Source organism: Acanthopagrus latus, chromosome 10, assembly GCF_904848185.1.
Source record: "Acanthopagrus latus isolate v.2019 chromosome 10, fAcaLat1.1, whole genome shotgun sequence".
Classification (NCBI taxonomy): Eukaryota; Metazoa; Chordata; class Actinopteri; order Spariformes; family Sparidae; genus Acanthopagrus; species Acanthopagrus latus.
The window spans coordinates 12,481,381-12,503,241 of NC_051048.1; the positions used below are offsets into that span (position 1 = coordinate 12,481,381).

Genomic DNA, 21,861 nt, shown 5'->3' on the forward strand with positions numbered 1-21,861 from the left:
CTGTGACGTGCCTGTCGTAAACCTTTCTAATCAGGCCTTCTCTTTGGCTCTGTGTAGATGTTTTGCTAAAGCTATTAAGACAGCTAGTCGCACAAGAATGACAGAGAAAGTGCAGCCAAACTGGCTTGATGGTGGTGAGTACTAACGATAGCCATCCGCAAATTTAACATTTGTTACGATAATGTTTGTTTTTTTTCTTACACGTAACTGAGACATGAAGATAGAATTGTTAATAATGTCCCGGGCTCACAGCTCACAGCCCGTGGGCCAAAGGACAGAGCTGCTGTGACTTTGTGCAGTGGTTAACTTGGTTGACACAAAGAACACACGCACAGCAGAGAACAGTCACAGCACTAAAATGGGAAAAGGGAAACAGCTATTTTGGCTCTGCCCACGGAACAAAATCCACCGACCGACACCTCTAATGCTCTTTGTTGGCGATATAATAAATGTGTTGATTCTTGTTTGTTAGATCCCTATTAAAACAAAAAGTAAATATCTTTTGACAAGCAACAATTAAGCGCAGTGACTGTGCAACACTGAATGATTCCTTAACAAACACTAATAAAAGTTATCTTATGGAAAATTGACATGTGAAGTCCTAAAAATCTAGCAACTAAAATCCCAATATATTAACCCTTGAAATGTAATGGACAGTATTAAGAGGCATGAAATAGAAACACACAAATTCCTCAGCACAGTGTGAAACTTAAATTGACTTGATATACTACAGGTAAACATCACAGCAAACATGAGGTCTATTTTTGCTGTTAAAGTTCTGTTACACTATGTGGTGTCACATCAAAAATCGAGGTCCCTGCAGAAGTCTTGGAAAAAATCACTTCTAAAGATCAAAAACACCACAGTATGGCAAGAAAAAGGCTGATACAAGCCAAAAAAAATTAATGGTAGAATCAGTAGATTCATCATCTGTTATGAAGCAATGGGGTTGACTGGTTTGGGGTTCAATGAACAAATGTGCTCACGTCAGGTTCTCCACAGTCACACTCTTCTCCATCTTCCACAAAGCCGTTGCCACACTTCTTGCCCCCCACCAGGTCCTTCATGTTGGGCATGTTGTAGAGACACATGCCCCCTCCTTTCTGGAAATAGCTGTCCAGGTCTCGTTTGCTGCATCGGCTGAAAACACGTGGGAATGGATGCCTGAAAAGGGATATTTTCGTTCCATTTTAGAGGAGCAGAGTTTGCAAAAAATAGATTCCATTAATTATTCTTTTCCTGCCTTGTTTTGCTGATATGTAACAGTCGTTTCTTGTGTTTCTGTGTGGTGCTTTGTGGGATTGTGGGACAGCATATGCAGGCTTTCACGACAGGGAAATGTTTTCTTTTATTATGTTTTTGGTCATGCTCTTGAAGTTGGTGAAAGAGACAACAAAACAACCTCAATGAAAACTGGTGATAAAAATTCCATTATAGTCATAATAGAGTAGTACAAAAGTTTGTATTTTACATCTGAGAACTTCTTAAGGCAGCCACATTAATATGTAATAGTTGTTTTTGCCTTCAGCTGATGAAAGTGTTTTTCATATCCCAAGCTGTTGGCGACAACAGCTGAGTGTGAGCAGGTTGTGTTGAAGCCTGATGTGTGCCTGAGGCTCACCCGGTGGCAGCAGCCATCACACAGCCTCCCTGCTCAGCGGTGGCCTCCACACAGCAGCCGTCGTGGTCGTGGCTCATACCGAAGTTGTGGCCGATCTCGTGGGCCATGGTGGCCGCAGCGCCAATGGACAGCTCTGAATGGTCCTGTTGGCAAATTGTAGGGAAGACTCATTTATATGACTCCAATAACCCAGACAACATGCAAACTGATAGCCATGACTGTATAAATTCAGACAGGATTCTAAGTACAGAAGAAGCTTGCTTCCATTTGTGCCAGGCCACATATAAACTGTTGACTGAAAGACCATGATGACAGGCCACAAAACTTGAAGATGCCTGTTATTTCAGTTTAATTGTGCTTTAGTGGTGCATTAAGTATCCTAAAACAAACTGCAATTATTAATGAAATTACCACTTAATTGGCCTTGAGGGACTCTTTTGTTATGGTATGACGTCATACTGTTTTTCAGCTTTCTTGATCAGAGGTAGGCCAAAATATCAATACAGCAGTATATTGTTACGCTTCCTCTTTTCTGAAAACATGAGGGCCCTCTGAACAGATTCCACTGACATTTCAAACCACTACTTCATACAACTTTGTTCCTTCAGAGCAACATTATATAGAAATTGCCATTTTATGGCTGTTGGAGATTAGAATGATGACACAAATGGTCATGGACAGTTGCAGTCAGTGTGTGTGAAGAGGCACTTAGCTAAGACTCTAAAGTAAAATGCTTATCATATTGACTTTACTGTGTTGGCATGCTAACACAATACAAAGTATAGCTAGGGTTGATGGGAATTTTTTGTTGTTATTTTTGTCTATCTGATCATGACCCAAGCAATTTGACACAGTGAAAACATTCTGATGCTTAATGGCGCTTAATGATATGGTAAGGGGCTCCCCAAAGTCACTGAGGATAGATCCACTGGGGACCATGCATTTCAATCAAATCAACCCATTTAGTATTTGTCAAATATATTTAGTTCTCAACCAAAAAGGTGGAGCAAACTATTGACCTACTCTCCCAAAAAGCTTTCAGTGGTACACATTGCAGCAAAAGAAAGAAGAAAAGAATCCTTAAACGTAAGGTACATAATCAATGATGCGTAGTCTCACTCCCGCAGAAGTAAGAAACAGCTGTGATGACCTTGTTCCAAAGGTAAAAAAGTCACAGTCAAAGAAGTAGAACTGCATGAAGACACACTGGTGACAGTATTCAGATGAATTTAGCTCCTCTTTGATCTTCTGAAAGCTGTCATTCACTCTCAGCTCTGCTTCTGAATTATGCATACTGTATAAAAAAGGGATGCGTTAACTGTCTGGAAATACTGAAATCCTTCACAAATGCTATTTGGCGCTCTGAGGGCCAAACCACAGGGGTAAAGTGTGTGCTGGTTCTGTGGTGGTAAGCTCTGTTGAGCGACGGGACATTTGGATTCTACAGGTTACTTCTGCCCACAGGAGAGCTAACAGCCTATTAGACGCTAATCAAGCTTTGAAATGCTATCGATCTCTCTAGCTGCGTCTATTCAGTCCACTGCTGCACACATATATGAAGCCATACCGTTATACAAGCTAAGCAAGACTGAACAGTGGGTATATTAGAACTGCAGGCAACCGGGCAAGATTTGACTGTCAAAGAGAGCAGCAAAGAGGAGAGACCCATCCTTCAAACATTCTAGATTTGCTGTAGTTCCTTCATGTTTTTTCAAATAAAAGTATCGTGCTTTTCCTGACTGTGCTACCATAAAGATGATTAACGCAGTTTATTCTGGAGCTTTTGCTCCCTTGAGTTAGTTCATTTGTCCAGATAAAAAGACCTTAAATCTCAAAACTAAACTGTATGAGATGCCTGTACATGAGTTTGACGTTAAAAACAAATAACAACATCAATAAAAGAAAGTCAGGACATTTCATTTTAGGACGACTGAATATTTTCTTCTCATCCAAAACAAAGCCCTTCTCAGGCACCACCTGCATTAGATTGCATTAGATACAGACTTGATATAACTCATAGGTAACAAACGGTACCTGGTATTGATTTGTCTTGTTTCATCTATTCGTCAGCAAGAGCTGACAAGAAACAAGTCTGAAAGGTGCACTGCACAGCTGTCACACAATATTCAGGCCCATAATAAAACAACCCAGCATACTTTGAATCGCTTAACATTCATGTTGGTTGGTAAATGGGCCATTAAGTGTAACATTTATTCACTGACTTACAAAAAATGTCATTACTTCATTATTATATCGTATTTGACATTTCTGTGACATGTCATATGAATTGTTCAGTAATAGCTTAAAATGTGTTGTGTGAGGTCATAGTGGCCTTGACGTTTGACCACAATGTTCCTATCAGTTCATCCTTGAGTTGACAATTGGAAAGTTAGAAGGACAGATGGCATGTCTTCTCTGAAACGTTTTTTCTTGACCTTTATATATATATTAAAAAAAAAACTTCATGAGGTCAGTGAAAGACGTGAAGGAGAATTTGGATTAAGATTTAGGAAAAGTTACCCACTGTGGTGAAGGAGTCCAACTGCACTCATACTAGGCTTTCTTATTTAAGTGATGACAAAAGATGTGGCTCTGCCATTTCAAAACTACAACGTTCTGAAGATGGACTACTAAAAGTGCATTGTAGATACCTTTTCCTGTGCATTCCTACCATGTTGATTCATGCAGGCTAGACAAAATGGATAACCTGGTCAAAAATACAATTCACTGTCAAGGTTGGAATTCAAATTTTAAAAAAGGAATAGGATTGTGTATGGATGCAGGAAGCCGGTTTGCTGAGGAGGCTACAGCAACCCCCTAAAACCAGGCATTATAAAAACTATTAATGGATTAAAGCTGTAATGCAGACTGAACAGAAGTGTGAACTACACAGCACACTGAAGTCTCTGTTAACTTGAAAGAGTCTCTATTTCTTGAGAGACAGACTTCTGTGCATTGGTTAATATGCTGCATATAATCCAATTTTAAGACAAACTATTTTAAGAAGTACCATACAACTCAGTCAACATCCTGAAATGTTCACATAATTGTTCTTTGAAGATGTTCTGGCAGATACAAACTGTGGATGGATAATGTCACATGTTGACTGTTACATTTTGTGGATGGCCAAATGGTCTTCATTTAAATGTTGCTGTCGCAAAGGATTGTGGGACAGCATTTTCTCCTGTCCAATGCTAAAGGAAAAGAATAAAGAAAATCACTGAAGCAACTTTCCTTAGCATTTAAAACCAAATATGTTATCTTGGCTGCCATTTACACAGGACTAACATGATCATACAACCTCTGTGTTTGGTGAAATGTGGTCAGTGAAATGCGGAGAAAGTATACTGTTGCTACAGGCTAGCTGGGCTGATGTCTGAGTGTCATATCAAAGGAGGGCCATGCGTGCGTTCAGGGAAAATGGCAACATGCTTTCTGCATCGATTCAGGACGGTGGTTCACAGTGACTCTTTTGTTCTAGAAGTTCTAATACATCCCCTGTTAATGCTTATGAAGCAGGGAGCAATCATTTTGTTTGGGGGATTAGCTTTTCTCAGCAGAATCATCCTTGCTGTCGGATTCATTAAAAGCTCAAACAGAAGAGCCTTTTTCTGCCCATATAACTGTTTAACCGTTAACTATAAATGGTCAAACGTGTCCCTGACTGAACAGAAGCATAAGCAGACTTGCATTATAAGCATGTAGGTGTACAGCACAGACATTATAATCTGACAGTATCACTGCTAATCTGCTGATTATGCTCATACCAACACGGTTTGCTGCTGCAGTTCCCTCCACTCTCCCCTCCTCTCCACAATGTTCCTGTGGGCGTTTATTAGCGGGGGATTTGCTCACTCAGCAGAGTCTTTTCAGACAAATCTAACTGGATAACTCTTTGATATACACGGGCAATTCCTTCATGTGAGTCTTTAATAATACTAGTTTATCACTGGATTTTGGACAATTGTCAGACAACACACAACATCACCCTGGCCTTTGGGTATTGTGATGGGCTTTTTTTCCTGATATTTTACAGACCAAACAAGTAATTGGCTAATAAAAAAAAATAGAGATTAATATTTATTATAAGTTGCCCTATAGCTCTTACATACTATGACCTCTAGAGTAGTGTAACCTCAAGTAGCTGCTCCCGTGCCTGCAGACTGCTGTTATCCATTTTGCAGATGAAGATAGTTGGACTTTTAGATGCTTGAGCTCAAAAGTCTTTCATGTTGTTCAAATTTGGTTATCACTGTGTGAAATTATGAACGAATACTATTGCATTGACCTCCACTGAATTGGGGTGAAGGCAAAAACCTTAGAGAAAGAAAGTTTCATGTAAGTATTAAAGTTGCATCCACCGATTTGCTATGGCTAATTGGGGGCAGCAGTGTGAGTTACAAACACACAAAGACCTGACTTATCATCACTTTATAAAGTATTTTTAGCTTACGAATCAGCAAACAGTTGCATGTCTACACATACAGCAGACACACAATAAGAGATGTTCTGGTACCATTTTATCCCCATATGGATCCAGGTATCCTGCATATCAGCTGATACTGAGTACCAATCTGATACAAGTGAATTAAAAACACAGGTATGTATTATTATTGTTGTATTGTTGTACTGAGCCAGTATTGATGTAAAGTTAAGGATGTGCTTGAAATTACAGAAGTCGCTTGTGGTTTATGGATATTAACCACTGGTATATAGAACACTGTTGGGAAGAAGCAGGGCCACCTTTCTAATAAAGGTTAGGGTTACATTGGTGTACTCATAGATACCAGCATTTTCAGCCATATGCCAGACATTTCTGAAACTGATAAAGGTATGGTAACAACCCTCCATACAATTAATTCGTTGTGTTTCAGTCTGATATTGAGACTCCTTTCAGCTCCTTTTTTGTCTCCATCAACTCCTTAGATAAATATCTGTCTCTTTAGCACTAAATGCTCCACTGTGTTCAACAGCTAACGTGCCTCTGCTCTGGTTGGTGCTGAGCAGAAAGTGTAGAGGGGGTTTATCAGAGCTTTTACACAGCAAACAGCTGCCTGCTGCTTAAAAACTTCATAATGAGAGCAATGCGAGTGAACCTAAGCAGTGAAGTAAAACCAAAACAATGAGCTGAAAGAGGCTAGAACTGCAGAGGTGGTGATTATTCTTGCTAGTTTGGAAACCTTACACACAGTAAGTGAGTGGAGAACAAGAAGAGAAATGTATTCCCACGTACCACGTTGATGCCTCCAGAGTTTTCCAGGCTGCACATTCCCTCCAGCGGCGCCATCCCGATAGTCGTCCCCTTGAAAATCACACCGCTATCAGAGCCACACACACACACAGGCACACACACACACACACACACACACACACAAACGAAAAATCAGTTAACCTTAAACTCCTCAATGCTCACTTACAGGCTCCACAGTGGCTGCACATTGATTGCAGATGCAGCAGCAGTGCAGAGTGGCAGACACGACAAGCCTGTCAGATGTGGTCGAGGGCATGTGAGGAGCCTCAATCCACCATGTGGTCTCCTGACGGTTGTCACTTCACATCCAAAAACAATATCAAGCCCTGTCTGATGAATCCAAACAAAATAGGCCCTTCGGTATCAGCACAACTAATTATGGAGCAAGAGGGGCCAACAATTACTGCTAATGGATGAATGTGCGGGTGTGTATGTGTGTCGTAGCGTGTGTACAACGGCAGTCAAGCTGTGACGCTGCTACTGCCGGCACGCTGAGGTGTTCAGCCCAATTACAGCCGACTCACGCCAGATCTTTTGCTTAATAAAATCTCTGTTTTGCTAATCATTTGTCAGTTTAAAGACTAATGAAATATGAAATGATCTGACCCAAAGCTGAGAGGGTGTTTGTCATTAGGGCTCATCAGGGCATGGGAGGTGTGTGTGGGAGGATGTGGAGTTAATCAGCTTTGTTTTATTCAGTGAGGTACAATGATGATTATGAACCGGTGTACAGTACCAGCATCGGGAGGGAAAAGAGTCTGCAGGTTCTCACTGCAACCAAAAACTAAGCGTCTCATGTTTCTTATTGGTTGAATTATTAGAATGACAGATCAGTGTAACAAATGGGTAGATTAGCCTGTTCATACAAGCAGCTAGCACTGTTGAAAGCCATACCCAAACAGTGGAGAGAGAAAAAAGTAAAAACTAAAGATGTTTTGTCTCATCTGAGATTCCTGCTGCAGCTTCAGCCATTAATGACCCCAAGTCATGAGGGGACATAACACACGTGAGATCGGAAGACCATCTGAGTCGTACTGAAATTTCCATCATTGCATAAAACAATAAATAAACAAGAATAGCACTAAGTATAAACAGTCCTCTTCAATCAAACCCATCCAGTATTAAACAAAATACTGAAATCCACAATATCCAGATTTTTATATTTGGATCCACAACAAATAATCTCAAACATAGATACCCTGATACACCAGATTTTCTTTCATCCAGATCTATGTAGTATTCCCTGAGAAATGTGGAAAAACACATGTTAAAGAAAGTGAGAAAAGGTCTCCTGGAGCCCAAATCCATCCTCGATCCAAGTTAATCCAGTCAGTAGTTTTTTATGTAATCCTGCTGACAAATCAACCAAAAGATGTTAAATGGATGTATCCAGATGTAACAGAGTGAAGTAATGATTCTTCTCTAAAACACTACTCCAGAATGAAGGAAAGAAGCAACACATTTGTAATACAAATGTTCTTCTTTAAATGTATGTATGGAAGGCTGTGTAAATAACTGTAATATGCAGTTGTCAAAAAAGGTCAACTTTGTTTTAACTCCGAGAGGAAAAATGCATAACCACTGAGAGAATTTTAACTTTTCTATCAAGCTGTGATGAATTGAATGATCCAGAGTTAATATCATTGTGTTTGATGCACAAGCCATGAGGGTTGATTGCTTTATGTGGCTGAGGATTAACTCACACTAAAATAGTCTAAAATTAAATTTAGTTTAGTCTTGTGTTTGTTTATTTATCTATTAATTTACTATTGATAATCTTGATAGGCTAATTTAGACATTCCAGGCTGCATTATCTTCTTTATAAGACACAAATATGTTTTGCGACAGATTTTTTATGCGAAAGACGGGGCAAAAAATGTCTCTTTTCATAGTTAAGGCTGCTGACCCCTAACTTACAGATAGCCTACAACTAACAGATTTGGTTGCTCAGTCATATAAGTTATACTGAGAAAGCTAAAGTTATCAATATTGATGTAATTATTTTGTGGGGAATCTGACCCAGTGGCAGGCATGAAGAAGAACTGCATAGACAAAGCTGGTCTTCTTGCTGTTGTTTGGTTTGCTTATGTAGGTTATATAGAGGCATCAGTATTAAACTGACTGTTTCACATCCAGTTAGAAACACCTTGGAGTACAACTGAATATGTATATTTCACAGTAAATGCAACTCATTACAACTAAACCCTGCTGTTGGTGGAAAAAGTTTCTTACCAAACATGTCAAGAGAGTGAAAACAGACAAGTTCACAGATGGATGCTGTGCTTAATGTCGCATGATCAATTAAGACACACAGATGTTAGTTTTTTCTGAAGACTTTATCATCTGTGTTCTGCTGTCATGTTTGGACCTTCATGGAGTTACACATTGCGGTTTGAACTTTTAGCTTTTCTGTCTGTTCTGTTACATTGAACTTTACCATACATAAACATCTTTTGAAACACCAGACTGACTTAACCTGTTGAGGCAGGGTCCATGTTTTATTTGATCACCTAGTCTAACACTGTGTCCCCACTGGCCACATGGTCAAGTCCGAAGAAATATGTACGATTCAGTTTACGGTCACAGATAAGAATGTAAAACGTAAGCAGTTAAGCGACTGGTGTAAGCAGATGCAGCAACAGCTGCAGTCCCTTATCAGTGTCAGCGCTGGATCTGTTCAGCCACAGAGCTGCTGTGCACTCAGACTGCATTGCATTCTAGAGTAGATTTGATTACTTGGTGAATTTATACTTAACAATTGAAATTCTTATCTGAAAAGCAAATATATGGCTGTATTGTTATACATAATTGCAAAAAATTCTGACCCTGCAACAACACACTTTGCAGTCGCAGTTGGTTGTTGTGTGGGCAGCTGTCAAACAGTCACCCTGGCTTCCTTCTTTTGCAAGTTCTGGTAGATTTCCCAATGTTGTCACATTTTTGTGAATCCTGTTTATGCACACTGAAAAAAAGCCCACAGTTTGGCAAAAAAAAAAAACTTCCTGGGTGAGCTTTGTGCAGGTGAGGAGACAGGACTTCACTGCTGCATCTAGAATGAAAAATACAGCTGTGTGCATCAAACTCACCGTCTCCCATTTCTCAGTCTGTCTTTTAGTTGATCTCTTACTCTGATATTCTCCACTGTAGTAGAACACTGTCAACAAAGCCCGGCAAGCTGATCGCAACACATTAGTTTCTGTTGTAAGTCTCACTGTTTTATTCAGTATTATTTTAGTCCTGACTGATGTGAGAGCAAACTTTACACTCGGTTAAGTGAAGTGGCAGCGTTATGTATCAATTGATGTATTTTCTCTGTGGGCTGTCATAAGTGTAAAAAATATATCTATTTTTGTTGCTCTTGATTTAGCTTGGCTGTTCTTCACCTGTGTGAATCTGATTTCTTTGTGTTCAGGTGGACGCAAAAACTAGTCCAGAGGTCACTGTAGTCTGAAATCACACTGACACAAATATATATCTGTTTTAAAATCACATAAACTGGAATAAAGCTGCTTGCTTAGACATCCCTCACATTAACATGAATTACTGTCTGCATCCTCCTGATGAATGTAAGTACAATTTTACTTCCTTTTTAGCTCTGCTTCAGTCTCTACAACCTCCTATGTAACATATCTGGCTCTTTAGCTTCTTAATGTCACGTTGTTGCTGTGGTTCACTGCTTGGTGCAACTCAGCTTGATTTGACTTGCATGGAGCCATTCTTTTTTGGTTTTCACATTGTCAAAAGTTGATAGTACATGTAACATGTTGACTGGACCACACTTCTGGGGCCAGAACTACAAACACCTGTGTCCGTGACTGAGTCAGCAACTCAGTTACAAGACTGGTCAAGACAGTCCAAAAGCATCTGCAATCAATGTGCATCCATTTGGCCTTCAGATTAATTAGCGGTAACGGTTATTATGTCAACGAATGGCGCTTCATTTTCTTCCAGGTTTTGGACACAGACTCAGCTGTTGGTAAACGTACATAGGGCACAGTACTATATACTTTATTTTCTGTTTTGGTGTTTGGGGTTTGTGCAAGTGAGGGTTAACTGCATCTAGGGTTGTGCTGAATAAATCTGAAAATAGTGCAGTGTATAAACAACCTTGTTCCTTTTCTTTGTCTGCTTTTCCTCACTCACTATGTGTTTGCTGTCCATTCCTGTACGCCACTCTTCTGGCCAATACTATAGACCACGTACCTGCTCACAACATCACTACAACCTGTCTTATCTTATCTGTCCCACCCGCTCCACACACATCCGACACCTTGTCACAGAAAACCTCTAGAACTGCCAGTCAGCTTCCTGCAAGACAGAGTTCCTCTCTGGCTATGACTCCATCTTCTCTCCATCTCTGAAAACCCTTTAAAACATACTGTCCCTATCTGCCACAACCTGCACTCCTTGTTTGTCTTGCCTTACTTGTATTTCAGTTCACTTGACTTGTCCTCCTCTCTGGACTCTCGGTCCATTTACATCTGGGGAGGCTCTCCTGACACTTCCAACTTCAAGGTTTACAGACTCAGAACCAACCTGACAACTGAAAGAAAATGGTGGAAATCCAAGCGCTCTGGGGACACTCAACTTGTTCCTGGCTGGTCTTCAACTCCCAAGTTCTCCCTCAGTACTTCACTCTTCTGCACCCTCCACTGGTTATCGTCTGCTGCTCGAATCTGATTCATATCACTGGTACTTGTAGCTGTGGCTCAGGCGCTAGTGCAATCATCTACCAACCGGAAGGTCAGGGGTTCTATTCCAAGCTCCTACATAATACAAACTGCACCATGGATTCCCCTGTTGGCCCCTCCTTGGTGTGGAAATGCATATGATTGCTTATTGCTCCCGATTAGCAATATAGAATAGAATATGTTCAAACTCCACCCATTTGGCCCATGGAAAGTATGAGGTATTTGCATGATTCTTGCAATTTATTTTGTAGTTTCCATACCTAACATTGTAAAAACTCTTGTGCACATGTCCATTTGGTTAGTCCTTATAATGTTAGTTGTTAAGTTTTAGGGTTGAGACTTGGTTTAAGATTAGGGTTAGGGTTACATCTATGTAATGTCCTCAAAAGTTATTGAAACAGGAATAGAAAAATAGAATAGAACTGAGTCCTGTCACTTTTGGGGCAGCAATGGCAAAGGCAGCATCCCCAATTTGGGTACTGCTGGCTTGGGTTAGTTTAAGGTTAGGTAAGTAGTGGTTATGGTTAGGACATAGGTAAGATGTGTGTGTGATGGTGTGTGTCCATTGCTCACGTTAGCAGCTGGGCGTTGTCGTGTTTCTTGCGAGACTTCAACTTTTGCCTCCACTGGAGAAAGGACCAGAGAGTGGCATTTGGCTCCACCGTGACGATACACTGATCTCTTTCAGTCCAAACCTCCAGACCAATCAGAGGCACACGAATGTTCAGAGCCCTATAAAACTGAAGACACACAAAAAACAAATATGTACCCACACACGGACATGGTTGTCCACAAGCTTGTCATAAGCTCCCACAATACAGTCTGGTCACATAAGACAATTTCTCCCCGTTCGCCCTTTGAGGGCTCTTGAAGGACGCTATTGATTAAATCCTGATGAGGCTTCAGTGGACGGCAGATTTTTGTGTACACTTTTCAATCACTCATTTACTTGGACTTTTCAGCCCCTCATTTACTCAGTTACTTGGACCATCAAAGACATCAGACTTCAAAGTAGGTTAGTAATAAATGAGATCAAGACACAGAATGCCACAACTGTACAACAATAACTATGAGTTGCTAAATGGAGCTGTTTGTTCTCTGGAGAACTGCAGTGTGCAAGCAGGAGAACCCATCAGCCTTACCTTATCCACGTAATTGGCAATTTCCATTATCCTTGTCTTGGTCTTTTCATAGTCCTTATTCTGCCGTCTAAACTGCAGGAAGGGGAAGAGAGGGGCATATTAGTGCACGAATGAGGTCAGGAAAATAAATCAAATGTTTGAGACAATCCTTTGTAAAGTTCGTTGCAGAGACTAATGGCTCATGAAAACAACACTAATATCCGACCAGTCCTGCTTTAACACTTATACCCAATCCATCATTATAATTATACCAATTACAGAAGGAGAGGACCAGAACCTTATTGGTCACCATGTGCTGTTACCATGGCATTAATGTAGCAGATAGAACCCTAAACTGACTTTTATGAAGATATAGCATCTCATCACTGTAGCTTAGTGTCTATCTAAAAGCCCTCCCACCTTTGAATTCCACCTAAATACGGTCCCTTATTAAGCAGACAACTCCTTCCGCTTCATCTCAACATGCTTTGCCTCGCCATGTCAGCTCCGAGCTCTCGGTATGAAAGAGCTCCATTAGCTCAATGAGATAATTGTTTAAGATGTGGACCGTGCATCCGCCCTGGCGTGTAATTTGATGGTTGTCTGACGTCAGTGGACTGGTGTGTGTATGTGGCGCTCACAGAAATACTCTGCTGGGAAATGGAAGGGGCAGGAGGAGAGTTACTGTCAGCTTACCAGTGTGTTGTCAGCCACTATGTAGAGCTCCATGTACTTAGTTGTACCCAAGGTGTTCCTTTTAACCTAAAGACAAAAGCAGATGGGAACATGATTATGTACAGGATAGCAGTCTTTAGTTTTCTAGATTACGCAACATGTTATACCACACACTATTTTATACTCATCATCATAGTGATATTGTATTGCCTAATCAACCAGCAATCTCTGGGGCTGTTAACGAAAGCATGTGAGGAAGTACCAAAAACTGCAGTCCCCCAAATGGCCACTTGAGGCTGGTTCCAGAAGTGAGTCAATCCCCACAACAGCCCATGTTAAAAAAAAAAAAAAAACAGCATTTAATATGGGAATTTTACAGCTTGCAGCCGCAAGCTTTCACCGCAGGTAATTCCAGTCACTGATCTTAACCTCCGGGTCGTGCTTGTAGTATTGGTTCCTTTCAAATAATTTTTGGTTCAAATATTGTAGAGGAATTGCAGCTTTCTGTGTGATTAATTGGAATAACAGACTGGAGTGGAGGCACAGATGCCAGCGCTTTCCATTAACAAGCAACCCTGTTAGCATTAATCAGCAGACAGCTGCTGGAGCTGGCGAGCTCTGGAGGTGAAGGCACTGGTCAGAGTGCTTCTGGAGGAATTAACACCCAAAGTAGAGGAGCGCACAGACTTTTGGGATTCAAAAGTGGATTTATTGTCACTCTTGCTTGTCAACCTCTATAACAGTGATAGTGGTGGAGCCAACACACACCATACTACACCGTAAAAGTTTACTTCATGAACGTACAGAGAAATGATTAGAAAAAGAAGATAACAGAAAGATCAGGACTCTGTGGTGAGTGCAGCCTTTAGTCAGAGGCAAAAATAAACACAATCACACTCTGTGATGCTGTTATATTTTGAAAACGTTTAGTCTGACTCTGTAGCCATTTTGGCATTTCACCCACATGATTCTTTTTCAAGGATATTTTTCTGCAGGCACACTGGCACAAGTGGCGCGGTGTGGATAAAACATCATTAAACAATTTTGGGTAGCTACATATTCCTGGACATAGTAACTGCTGTACTGTTACTGAAATCCCATTAGAAACACTTTGTATCACTCCATTACTTTTATGACTGTATGACTGACACAATTTATGACTGTAGCGCTTGATTTTTGTCAGCCGCATTATCCTGTACTATATCATATCAAATTATGCAACAGTACAATTCTCAAATAGAAAGTACTATCTATTACAATACTATACTGTACTATATGATTCTAAACAATATACTATGTTATACTACATGGTGCTATACCGTTCTGTTGTATACTATATATACCAAGAGTTGCAATTTAATTCAACTACGGACCAGTTGTATTTTCTGCTAAAGAGAACAACTGAACATAAATGTCTAGTGTACTATTTTCCTGGTGTAATGTTGTAATTTTTATCCCCATTACCATCCAGGTTCTCAGTGTACTATGGTCCTGATGCTGCAGAGGTTGTTCACTCACTAACAGGAATACAACTCTGGGGGAAATACTGAATATAAAAATGTGGAAATGTGGAACATGTGGAACTGATGCAGGTAGATTGTTACTGGTGTTAGTCTTATACTGGTGTTAGTATAAGACCGCAAAACAGCCCAATAAACCAGACCTGATTATTTGACCTAATATAAGCAAATGATAAAACTACAGTCAGAAAGTGGTGAATACAGAGTGAAAAGCCTAATATTTATAAGTAGCCTCACACCAATCCATCCCACTGTGTTTACAAGGCTTTATGCTTCCTTATATCCTTCCATCATTAAGTTTCCACCCTCCTTATACTTGATTACAGCCATTAGGGAAAGGCTCTGCTGTAATTAAAACTCATTGATTTACGTGTGGCAAGATTGCTGCCTCGGCTCGGTCTGGACTTAACACCAGTGTTGTTGATTGGCGAGGAGTCTGCCGAGCTGTGATGGCAGTCTATGGTACTCAGACACACGCACACACGCACATCCACACTAAAACATTAGCGCATTGCATTGTTTATTTGCGAGGCAAATAGTGGCAAAAGCCTTGGGACTCTGGAGTCTGCTGTGGCTGGCATTCCCGCATAACAACCCAGGATTAATGGGTGGCGGTGGAGGGAATTGGGGGAGCCAAGGGGTGCGGTGCAGGAGAGAGGAAGATAAAGAAATAGGGGAGAAGGATGATGCCCTAGTGGAGAGCTAAGGGGGCTTTAGCATATGAGGGGAGGGAGAAAGATGAGAACAGTTTAAATTGATTGAGAGCGTAAATGAGAAAATGATAAATATGGGAAAATATATGAGAAGAAAACCCAAAGAAAGACTGTTTGTCCCAGCGGTGGAGACAGATGAAGGCAAAATGGGCCACTGTGGAGCCTTTTTAATCATTCATAACTGCAGATGAGCAAACTAGACTTGTGTTTAGTACTTCTTCTCTATAAAGGCTCAGGAAATTCACTTGCGGCCATGGCCTTAACAGAACTAAAAAGATGAGTCAAAGCCATAATTTTGTGCCCTCAAATGGCACTGAGACCTACTCAATATCATGTTTCCATATGCCAAGGAGCCAAATGTTCCATTGTAGTTGTTGGTTTCAATTTCAGAAAGGAAAAGCCCAAATATAATAGCATACAGCTTAAAATAAATGGAAATATTCACAATGATAGCCTAGTTGTCGCTACAAATTTTAATCATCGTTTTTTAAATTTTGTGCAAACATTGGGTCAGAATTTTACAAAGATCTACCCTCAGCACTCCTTTGTTTGTGTTTTGTTTGTGACACCTCTGCCTTTTGTATAACACCAACAAATGATATAAAGGTTGTAAAGGTCCTTTCATCCCTGTCCAATAGCAAAGCGATACTGCTTCTCTAAAAACACAAAGAATCTATAACCTCCGCTTTAACTAAAATGATAAAAAAAATCTATTAATGAGAGCAATTTTCCCAGGGCCTTGAAATCTGCTATAGTACTCTGTGTATAAATCTGGTGACAAACAGGAAGTTAGTAACTATCGACCTGTTAGCATCCTGCCAGCCATTTCAAAGGTCATTGAAAAGGTTGAAGCAGAACAACTAATTGCTCACCTCGATTCCAAGGCTTTTTTACATCCTATGCAGTTTGGCTTTAGGAAAAAACATTCAACTGAAATAGCATGCTGCTACTTCCTTGAAGTAACTAAAACAAACCTAGATCAGGGATGAGTGGTGGGAGCAGTTTTTCTTGATTTGTGCAAGGCTTTTGACACGGTTAATCATGACATACTATTAAACAAACTGGCAAATAATGACCTTTCCACAGACACGCAAAATTGGATTAAATCTTAATGAGTGACCGACATTGATGTGTGCGGGTGAACAATACTCTATCCCCACATAAAGCATGCACCCTGGGAGTACCACAAGGGTCAATTTTAGGGCTGCTGCTTTTCAGCATATACATTAACGACCTTCCATCTGTGTGTAATGATGTTGATTTAATAATGTATGCTGATGATCCTGTGTTAGAGGGAAAAATGCAACTGAGGTTGCTATGAAATTAAGTAAGGAAATGCAGAGGGTTGTTGAATGGTTAAACAGCTCCTGTCTGACTTTAAATGCTGAAAAGACTGTAACCATGTTCTTTACAAACAAGAGTAAACTCCTGTCCTGAAAACTTAGTAAATGGGCAAAACATCAAAAATGTGGATGCATTCAAATATTTAGGGGTTACTCTTGATCAAACTCTTAATTTTAAAAATCATGTTAAAAAGCTGAATAACACACTGAAATTTAACCTCATAAACTACAGACACATAAGAAACTCTCTTACTGTTGAAGCATCACATGCATATTTAAATGATTCTCCCACATCTTTTCAATTGCATGACAAGTTGGTCCCAGGTATGTAAAACAGCCATAAAACCACTTGAATCATTATATAAAAGTGGCTTTAAGATTCATGACAAAAAAAAAGTCAGTATCATCACTGTCATATACTCATCAAATACAGTATTTTAAATCTTGAAAATCTAATAATGCACACAAATGTATGTCTACTGTTTAAAATCATTCATAATGCTACTGTTCCTCCTTGAAGAAGAATGGTTAGACTCTGCTCTGAAAAAACTGCAAGAGCTACCGGATCAGTTACCGGGGGAGAGTGCAGTATTCCTAAACGCAGGACTTCATTTGGTAAATCATCTTCTTCTTTTGCTCAATGGAACATACTTCCAACAGAGCTGATTACATGTGCGGATTTTAAAACATTTTCATGTCACACAAAACACTGGATGCTCTCACTACAAACTTGTAGATATATGTGAGTGAGTGTGTGTGTGTGTGTGTGTGTGTGTGTGTGTGTGTGTGTGTGTGTGTGTGTGTGTGTGTGTGTGTGTGTGTGTGTGTTTGATGGGGGGGCATATTCATTTATAAAAGTTGTCGGGAGGGGGGTAAATTGTTTTAAATTGTTTTAATGATGTGGAAATGTGCGTATTCATACATTTTAAATTGAAATGTTGCACAACTTTGAATTCAGCAGCTATTTTTGATTTATTGTACCATCTACCTTGTTCCATCTACCTGCCCAGGGACTACGGGTGGAAATTAGCAACTTGCTAAAACCTGGTGCAATGCATCTCTCTTTGTTATATACAGTGCTAATATTTTTTTGTGCACTGTTCCTGTTCAAATAAAAGAAACATAATAAGAATATTAAATTTAGTGTCTTAACACACAACAAAAAGCTTGAATGGTCCCACTGGAAATTTGAGATGACTTGTGAAGACACCAGGCGCATTAAGCACCAGGCTGATGGATATTGTTAAGTGTTTGTGCTGCTTAATGGCTGAATGACAGCTGATGAGGAATAAACATTTGAGCTATGTGTTAATCATGGTACTGTGCTTGATTATTAATATAAATGAGAATATGCACAGTACAGTGTGTGTTCGCTGGCATTTGGTGACAAATCACTGACCTCAGCATTAGAAGTATTAGTAACTATCTAGTGTGCTTTTGCTATGTGTTAGTGAATAAAAACACTGTTTTTAGAGGAAAATAAGGTCCCAAAAAAACAGTTTGAAGAAAGGTCCACATATGAACAGGGTAAAACAGTATAAATTGTGTTGTCCTTTAAGTACAGTTTTTTTTTTCCAGTTTATTCAGTCGAGAAAGAGAGTTGTTTATTGAGTTTGTTAAGGCAGACAAATATCAGCCAATGACAATCTTTCTCTTCTCATCAACACTCATTTCCCAAAACTGCAGAGTGCTCCTTTAATAAATGCAAACAAACTTAAGATGAACTACATTGTCTATCTTATCTAATAATATTTACATTTACAGCCATGGTGACTTACAGCCGTGTTCCTCTTTGGGTCATTTTTTTCAATCCACAGACAAAATTAACACAGATCAAAACAAAGAGGAGAAAAGATTGACTTATAAAACAATTTTACATACAAAATATGATAAAGTTAGATCGGGGAAAACACCAGTGACATAGGTCATGTATGTACTATGAGATGTTGCATCTCCAAGACTTCAATGGTAAAACAGTGCGAATAATATCTTCTGGTGTATGGAGTAGTGTATTTCTGCACAGTAGACATGGTAGATGCCAACCTTTTGGAGCCGGTGGTGGAGGTTTGGGCTTTGGAATTAAAATCCATGTTACGGTTGCCTGGAATGTCATGAAAAGTAGTTTGCTGCAGAGGGTAATCACTCATTTGCTTATTATCTAACGTTATCAAAACAGGCACATACAGCATTTCTCAAGGCTGTAATCAGAGCTGTAGCCTTGAGCCCCTCAGAGCTGGTTGCAACATTATTATCAAAATGAACCCATGTCCACCAAAATTGCCACCAGGAGAGAAATATGGACCTCCTTTGCATCTAAATAACACCAAAACCCTTGAGCAAAATAGTTACAAGGTTGTCTACTTCAAATGTTTTTGCTGTTTTGAGGTAAAAATATTTTCCTCTGTTTATTCTATTTAGTAAATTATCTATTTTAGATGTTTTAGCAACAGAACTGTATGGAAAATCACTTGTTTGACTTTGGGTAACCAGAGATGAAATGAATGACCTTTACATTATTCTTTCCCACAACATGACTGTCATATTAGTATTGACAACAAAACTGTCACACTACTTACTTGTATCAGGAAAACAAGCTCATATTGTCAGGCCATGTTCTGTAGCAAATGAATGGAGTGTGGGAGACTAACCCTTGAATGAAATGATGTGAGCAGGTTGGAGATGTGGTTGGACTGTGAGGTATGATGACCGTGGCCACAGTTTCCACCTTTAAGTGGCAGTTCTTCTGCTCTCAACAGTGAATGGTGGAGAGGATCCACACCGCTGATTGGCTCCAGGTAGTAGATGTCACTAGAATTCAAGGATATCAGGCCTCTGTGGGAGGGAGAAGGACAGAAAGGAGAGAAGTAAAGACTGGTGAGATTGTGGGGGAAAAAAAGGGATAAAGGGTTTTCTTGGAAAGGTTAAGAAAAGAAGCCCTGAAACAACACAGACCGTTTTTTTGTTGCTGCCATTGTTGTTTTTAAGAACACACAACCTTTAAGATGCATATAGTCTTCGTTACCAGGATGTGACCGCTAAATGAAGGTCACCCTGAAACCAACTCGTTTCTTAAATAGACTCAAAGTGTTACTTCATTTCTCCTCAGGAAACTCTAAGTTTATGTTTTTTGGTATTAAACTTGAACCGCTGACAGGCTACACATTGCTGTGCAACAGACATTACTGAGCCTTTAGACTTTAGAGATATTATGTTTGACATAAATAGTATCAGCCAGGCACTGCGCCCAAACTCATACGTTCAACTTATAGATTTATATAGAAAAACTAGATACCAGACGCAAGACTCAAACTAATGAGTTCTGCTCTGCTCTGCCTATAGACTTTACGTTGTGATAAAATCAAAGGTTTTAAACTGCTTTTTTCAGCTTATTGGAAGATTTACAAATTCAAAAATCCTTCTGCATGCCCAGATTGAAACTCTGTGGCAATTTATCCAGATACAGAAAACATGTTAGGAGCAAGCGGCAGTAAGATCTTCTCAAAAAAAGAGTCTGATTTAAGTAAAAAAGGATACTGAACAGAGGTTGAAATATGTGTACACAATGTTTCAGTCTGTTGGTGAAGTTTATCCTCACAGAACAAAATGATGATTAACAGTGTAGCCTGAAGACTTGTCCGAGACAACACAGAGCAGTAAAAAAGACAATTTCCAGCAAAGACAGACATTGTGCCACAGTGACTGTCTGGGGGAACATGTTAACAATGTGTGTGAGTGTGCATGAGGGTGTGCGAGAGAAACAGAGAGGCCGTTCACACGGAAGCGCTCTTTTGTGTGAAGGAGCGTTTGTCAGGTAAAGATGGAGCCTCTTGTTCAGTACAGACAGACTCTCAGACACATGATTGTACTTACATTTTTCCACTGACTACACTTACTCACTAAACCCCCATCCAATCAGACTGCCTCAATAACAGAAAATGGTGTCTGACCTCGGACAGGTGACTCTTCATTTCTGACCTAACCCTCTTTCAGAATCCTGAAGTAAAAACACTACTGACTGATGATCATAGATATATAAAACTTTTACAGTATCCATAAATCCATTAAGTACACCTGAGGCCCCATAGTTTGTGTTCAGACGAGGAGGACTATTCAATGTGGTCGGCTCCTCTGCAAAGAAGACGGCTGGCCTCCATGTTGAGATCAAGCCCCAAGGAAGAGCGCCGGGCACCGAAGCCAATTTTTGTAGTGGTCAAACTGTGTAAAAACATTTCCCATTAGCTAACATTGTAAAAGACACATCTGTAAACTTGTGTATAATCGTTTAAGAGCCTCACAACCCCACGTGAAATTACTCGTTTCACTGTCAGGATTTGGTCCAGTGAAATTTGCAAAGTCTAGATGAGTAACATGGGTAAATTATTTTACCTCCAGCTATCCAAGTTAAAAGCTAAACCAGAAGGTAGCTGGCCTGGTCGGCAGAAGTCTCGAGTGCACACCCTCTACATTGCATAGTTTAATTTTCTGACTTTATTACTGCTTATCAATTAGTATGCTACATTTTTTATTAATGTGCAAGTGGCTTATACAAACAGAAACATCATCATACAAAATTCTGTTGCAAAATGACAAATCCTGAATCACAATATTAGGAAAACTAATATTAAAATTGAAAAAGATTTCACTTAGATATTTGTATTTATAAAATGAAATGCAAAAACAAAGAAATCATGACTGTGAATATCCATCTCTGTCCTGATGTTAATAAATAATGATTCATGCAGACACTGCTCCCTGTGCTTCTATATGCTTTTGAAGTCTGTATGAAAACTATTTCACCTTGTCTGAGTTGCTATTTATTTCACTGCAGACACAAAGGCACAGAGGGAATCACAGTTTTTGTGAAAGGAGCTGTGCTGGATATTTTGTTCACACTGCTGACCATATGGGCAGGCTGGGCTCGGAGCC

The 21,861-nt window shown here is 39.8% G+C and overlaps 1 protein-coding gene across 1 annotated transcript in view; it reads right to left on the reverse strand.

Moving 5' to 3' along the window:
* Positions 1-21,861, reverse strand: part of adam19a (ADAM metallopeptidase domain 19a) — a 189,337-nt gene that overhangs the window by 38,199 nt on the left and 129,277 nt on the right. The window contains exons 6-12 of the mRNA XM_037112871.1: positions 19,584-19,767; positions 13,381-13,446; positions 12,706-12,777; positions 12,137-12,303; positions 6,855-6,939; positions 1,622-1,764; positions 987-1,164 (exon numbers count right to left, since the gene is read on the reverse strand). Of these exons, the coding sequence (XP_036968766.1) occupies positions 987-1,164; positions 1,622-1,764; positions 6,855-6,939; positions 12,137-12,303; positions 12,706-12,777; positions 13,381-13,446; positions 19,584-19,767 (895 nt within the window). The remainder of the gene's footprint in view (positions 1-986; positions 1,165-1,621; positions 1,765-6,854; positions 6,940-12,136; positions 12,304-12,705; positions 12,778-13,380; positions 13,447-19,583; positions 19,768-21,861) is intronic.